This window comes from Molossus molossus, unplaced genomic scaffold (assembly GCF_014108415.1).
Source record: "Molossus molossus isolate mMolMol1 unplaced genomic scaffold, mMolMol1.p scaffold_m16_p_8, whole genome shotgun sequence".
In the NCBI taxonomy this organism is placed as follows: Eukaryota; Metazoa; Chordata; class Mammalia; order Chiroptera; family Molossidae; genus Molossus; species Molossus molossus.
Genome location: NW_023425402.1, coordinates 9,051,908 through 9,057,907, shown reverse-complemented (window position 1 = coordinate 9,057,907; position 6,000 = coordinate 9,051,908). Strand labels below are relative to the sequence as shown.

At 58.1% G+C, this 6,000-nt stretch overlaps 1 protein-coding gene across 1 annotated transcript in view; it reads left to right on the top strand.

Moving 5' to 3' along the window:
* Positions 1-1,138: 1,138 nt before the first annotated feature.
* The window catches only part of MDGA1 (MAM domain containing glycosylphosphatidylinositol anchor 1), a 139,278-nt gene continuing 134,416 nt past the window's right edge, over positions 1,139-6,000 (top strand). The window contains 1 exon segment of the mRNA XM_036248668.1: positions 1,139-1,304. Coding sequence (XP_036104561.1) covers positions 1,238-1,304 — 67 coding nt within the window. The 5' untranslated portion in view covers positions 1,139-1,237.

Below are 6,000 nucleotides of genomic sequence, written 5' to 3'. Positions count from 1 at the left end.
GAATCAAACAGGAGAGCGAGCGACAAAGGGTGGGAGAGCGAGAGACCGAACGCGGAGACGCGAGGAGGAGGGAGGAGGAAGGGGGAAAGGGAGGGAGGGAGGGAGGGAGGCGGGGGGAGTGTGGAATGAAAAGCTCCGAAGGGGGGAAAAGCAGCACAGTGAAGCCCAAGTTGCGGACCGAGCGGAGCGCTCCCGCGGCCCGGAGCCCAGCGGTCGCCGCGCCCGGGAGCCTGGCCCAGCCCCGCCCGCTCGGGGCCCCGGCCGGCTGAGGCCGCCGGGCGGGGGCAGGGAGAATCAACTTGGGGCGCGGCGCAGCCCCCTTCTCCTGAGAGCACCGAGTCTGGGAGCTTCGCCGCCGCGGCCAGACCGCAGGAGCTGAGCTCGGCGAGCGGAGGCGGCGAGCGGCGCCCGCGCTGCAGCCCAGGCCTCGGCGAGAGCGCGAATATTTTTCAAACGATTCAAACTTTCCTCCTTTCCCCGCTTCCTGGGGTCTCCCTTTACTGGAATTGCTTTCCTGATTCCCGCGGGGCGCCTGGGCGCGATTCCTCCCGGGGTTCCTCCGTGGCTTAGCTAACTTCGCGGACCGGGGCCCCGTGGCTCTCTCCCCTTGGCCGAGCCCAGTCCACGCTGCTTCCCCGATCAGGAAGGCCAGGGCCGGGGCTCCTCGCCTCCGGGAGGGCGCCCAGCCCGGCCCCCTTGGGTCGGGCCCTTGAGCCTTCAGCACCCACCGCAGGACTGGAGACAGCCGACTAACGGGTGCGGAGCCCGGGCCTCCCTGCCCCCGCTCAGCGGAGGGGCGTCCCCTGGGCGGAGAAACGACAAGTTTATCAGTCGCCCTTGGCCTGTTGGATCGAAGAGCCGCCTCCGACGCAGAGGGTCCCTGGCGCCCAGGACCCCGAGAGGAGAGCCCTGGGGACCCGGGGAGACTTGGCGGCCGGGATCCTCGGGCCGGGGCGCTGGCTGCTGCGTGGGGCGCGCGGAGGCACCCGGGGCCGGGCCAGCGCCCCCTGCGTCCTTACCCGGGCAGCGGCCCCGCCGGAGGAGAAACCCTGGTCGCCGCCGCCGCCACTACCGCCGCCGCCTCCTCAGTCCCCCGGTCTCCGTCGCCGCGGCCGCCCCCTCCGTCACCTCTCGGAGGAAGGGGAGACACAGGGGGCAACGCGGGGCCCCGGCGGATGCGCCCCCCGCCGCCTCTCGGGCTGCGCCGCCTCGCGGGGATGAAGCACCGGCCGTGAAGATGGAGGTGACCTGCCTTCTACTTCTGGCGCTGATCCCCTTTCACTGCCGAGGACAAGGAGTCTACGGTAAGAGCCCGTGTCCCGCTGCACGCTGGCTTAGCACCGAGCGGAAACTTTGCAAGAGGCGCAAAGTGCGCGCTGCCGGGGTTGGTGGGGACCCAGGCTCGCACTCTGGAGTGGATGCCCGGGTCCCCGCCCTTTTCCAGGGGCGAGAAGATCAAGCTAGCTGCTTCGGAGCACAGAAGCGGGTCGTAGGGTCTGTCGTGAAGCTGCTGATGCCAGGGGGAGGTTCCCACTTTCTCAGACCCTGTCAGGGGTGGGAGTGACTCGGACCCCTGGCGAGCACCGGTGGGCTCCGGAGACTTCGACAGACCCCAACCCAGGGGCTGGGGCAGCGACTAGCATCGAAACCTGGTTCTACCGCGGCTCGGCCTTCAGAGTGGAAGCTGAGCGATGCGCGACCCAGAGTTGCACGCGGCTTTCGGGAGAGCTGGCTGCCGGCACCGCCGCGGAGCCGCGGGCTCGCCTTCCTCGATCTCTGGGAGGCTTGGTTTCTTTACTCGCTTCTTGACAGCCGGAGGGGAAGCTACATCCCCTGGATTCGGAGTCTTAAACCCTGGCATCCCTTTTCGGACCTTTCTTTAGCCAGTTCTTCCTGTCACGGGTTCCCAGCTACAAAACCCCAGCCCCACCTTCCTTTTCCCTGTGTGTGTGCGCGCGCGCTCACATGTACACACACACACACACACACACACACACACACACACTCAGCCACCATCCCCAGAAAACACAAACAGCACGCACCACCCGGTACGTATCCATACTCTGCCTCCAGCCCGGCAGCTTTGCCCCGGCGTCCCCACACCTCGCTCTTGGGCGCCAAGGGGACTCCAGTCACCCCTTCTCTCATCTCTCCAGTGGGTTTGCCTGGGGAAAGGTCCGGAAAGTAAGCATTTTCCCTCTCAGGGACCCTCCTTCGAATTCTAGTAGCTTGAAATGCCCTGACCCCACAGCACAAAAAGTCAGTCTCTGGGCCAGTGGCCCTTACTTTGCTTTCTCCTGACTGCAGGGCGGTCTGTGTAGGCCACTTTTTAATGATGTGTAGCTGGAGTGGGATTCTCTTTCTTACTGAGGTTGAGGGCCTAGTTACTCGCCTTTAGATGAGGGGAGAGTTTGACCTGTTCTATTGGTGGGAGTCGGAGGCTTTGTCCCTCCCCACACTTGGCTATCAGCCTGACAAGAGGGAGGGGTGCCTGACAAGAGGGAGGGGTACCGTGAGGGGTTTCTGGGAGGTGACTTGCTTGGGCTTAATTCCCTGAGGAGGCTGGCCTAGGCATCTGGCCAAACTCTGCTTCTTAATTAGTTTGTGTGTCTCTTACTGCCTAGTCCTTTATATAGGCCAGAAAAGGAAAGAAGGAGGAATAATGTAGCAGGGACTGGGGGAGGCTGAGATATGGGGAGGAGGCCACTGAGTGGGTCCTAGAGGTTTCAGCTTCCCCAGGACAGGAGAAGACACCAGGGATGTGTGTGAAGGGTATTCTTTCTTCTTTCTCCCTACGTTTTCCCCACAGCCTCACTGTCTCCTTAAGAGGTAGCCTAAAGAAGCCTTTACCTCTTTCTCACCACACCCCAGGGGCTCTGGAGAATGACTGAGAGCCCTCCTGTTTGCTGCCGTCCTCCCTCTAAGTGCCCTTGGACAGATCTGGCAAGCTCATGTCCTGGTCTTCACTCTCCTCTATTCCCTCCACCTTCTCTAACCTTCTCCAGGGCTGCATGGGCACATCTTGAGAAAGCTCCTCTGAATCTAGCCTGGAAACCCCAGCACTGAGGGTGTGGAGTGGTCTCCGCAGACCATGATTTGAGAGTACTTTGGGGTCAGTATTTAGTCATTGGCTGATCTGCCCCCTTTTCTTGGTGTTTTCTGCCCTCCCTCATTGCCTGGGTCCAAACTGGTCTCACTCAGTGAGTCAAGTGGGTTGTGTGCATTGGGGCCAACCCTGCACTTTTGGTTGACATTCTTTTTACCTGAGCTTTGAGAATGTGGCTCCAGGGAAGACTGCGGCCTCAGGGGAAATGCTGGGTGGAAAGTCTCTATGAAGGTGGATGGAGAGAAAGGAAGATCTAGTATGAGGAGGGTAGCAGAGACTACTGAGTTCCTTGTGATGCTAGAAACTTTGCCCAAGTACAGCAGAAGAGAGAACTATTGTAGGGCTGGGTCTAGGGTAAGAAGTAGTAGAGAGAGCTAGTTTTCTGCTTCCTCCCCTACTTTCTGTCTATGCCCAAAGAAGATAAAGCAGCTTGAGAAAGAGTAGAGAGTATAGGTCACTCGTGTCCATCACTGTCTGCCAGCATCCAGCATTGCCTGGCATACAGCAGGAGCTCAGCAAACATTTGTTGCAAGAATGAAGGGCCATTGCCCTGGACCATGTTGCTTAGTGGTTAAAGTGTCAACTGGTGCATCAAAGGGTCACAGGTTTGATTCCTGGTCTAGGGCATTTACCTGGGTTGCAGGTTTGATCCCAGGCCCTGGTTGGGGTGGGTGTGGGAGGCAACCAATGATGTGTCTCTCTCACATCAATGTTTCTCTCTCTCTCTCTCTTTTTTCTCTCTCTCTCTCTCCCTCATCCCACTCTCTAAAAATCGATGATTAACAAAAAGAAAAGAAAAGAAAAAAAAAGAAAGACTGTGGTTTAGGGAGTTTGAGGAAATGCTTCTTGAAATTTTTTCTTTCCAAGAAGTCTGATCAAGATGGTTTGCGGCGGGGTAGCTGGGCATTTGTTGAGGGTCTCTAGTTAGGGTGTCACAGACTCTTAGGCTGGCTGCTGTAGGGGACTGCAGGGAAGAGAAGAGTCGGCTGGAAGCCCAGTGCTGCCCTGGCAGTGAGGAGGGAGGCAGTTTTTACTGAAGACACAAAAAAAGAAGTGAGCCCAGGGAGCGAACCCCAGCCCCTTCTGCCTGCCCCCAGGCCTGTGTGGCAGAGGGAGAGGGCAAATGAGCAAACAGAGAAGCCTGAGTGAAGAGGGAGGAAGAACAGGATGCAGAGGGCAAACCCGCCGGAATCTGACCTGAGCTGAGTCCTGCTGAGGCTGGTAGGAGGCAAGGGCCCCAGAGCCCTGTGCCTGGCTTCCCTCGGAGGGTCCTCTTGCCAGCTCGGAGCTGCGCGGTCTGCAGTAGGACTGGGGAAGCGCTCTCAGTCTGGCCAGGTGGCTTCACTCTTCTTTGGGGCACAGATGCTACGGCAGCCGAGTACTAGACCAGATGGTCCATTTGGAGTTGGTTCCCTCTTTCCTTTCAGCCTCCTAATCTCCTGGCCCAGTTTGTTGTGCTCCAGGGTGGACCCTGCAAGCCACTTTCTGGCAGGCTAGGGTGCTGGTGGTGGGCTGGCCCTCGAGGCCTAGTTCTGGGCAAAGGCAGCAGCTAAGCGAAGAAGGAGTATCCTTCGTGAGGAGAGCATCAGAAACCGCCTCTCCTGGCTTCCTGTCTCCTCTCTGAGCAGGCGGACTTCCAGGCAGGGGCAGGTTGAAGGGATTCCTCTCCCTTACAGAAACACAGCAAACCTCTGGATTATTTAATATGCAGGAGTAGGAATTGACATTATCCTTAAGACAGGTTGTTTGCAACTTACTGGTGGAAGTCAAAATATTTCACCAAAGGTGTCATCAGAAACTACTATCCTATGCTAATTTTTGTGGGAACATGAAGACAGATGTTGAATAATTTGACAAGAGCAACATAGCTTACAGAATTATCACCAAGTCAGTTTTTTTCCCTCCTCTAAAGGGTACAGAGAAGGAATTTCAGGAAGCATGTCTCCCAGCGCCGTATTCTGGGTGTTGATCGAGACATGGGCACACCTGGGGTTTCACTAGTTTCCACCCCGTTACTGAAACTGCCTGTCCAGATCGGACTCTTCCCTTGGAGAGAGCATCGTGTCGGAAAACTGTGGTCCCCTCAGGGCTAACAGAAAGCTTAGAGTTTTCCAAGTGTCCTCAAGAAGGTCCATGCCTCCAACGGCCCCTCCTTCTCAGTTACAGAAACTGGGTGAGGGGCAGGGAGGGACTTGTGTCCCCATATCCAGGCTGTTTGTTTGCTTTGTCAGCATCGTCTGTACCCCCTCACTGATGTTGGCTCCTGACCTGCCTGAGGGCTCCCCAGTTCTGGAGTCAGACCAACGAGCCCCCCTAGAGTCTAGATCTGCATGTCTCATCCTACGAATCTGTGCTTCCTGGCGGGGGGAGGGGGTCCCGACGGGTGGTGGGGTGGTTAGAGAGGATTATATTAGTCAGGAAAGCACCCTTGAGGGGTCGGGCTGTGGACATGCTAAGGGCCTACTTGTAATTGGCGGGGCTTGGCTGTGAGCTGCTGGGGCCGGGTGGCAAAGCCTCATTTAAAGCCTGGTATTAGCTCTGCTTTGCTGGAACATGGAGGGATGGGCGGGGGGCTCCATAGGGAGAATGGAGGGAGCTAATCACAGCAGCCAAGGCCAGCAAATGAATGATGCAGGAAATCAATACCTGGGTGTGGGAGTGGAAATCTGGGCAGTGGTAGCAGCCGTGATTTCTCTGGCTGCCCAGGAGGCACAGGCAGGCCTGGGAGGAGCGAGGCAGAGGCAGGAGTGTGGTGCACCCTCCTCTATACTTCACATTCTCCCTCCTCTGCCCCCAATTCTGCCCCCCCCCTTCAGCCTTGCCTCTCCTTGTGGCTGGGCTCAGGGAGCTTGGGCCAGGAAATACCCCACCCAGCAAAGACAGGGAACCTAGAG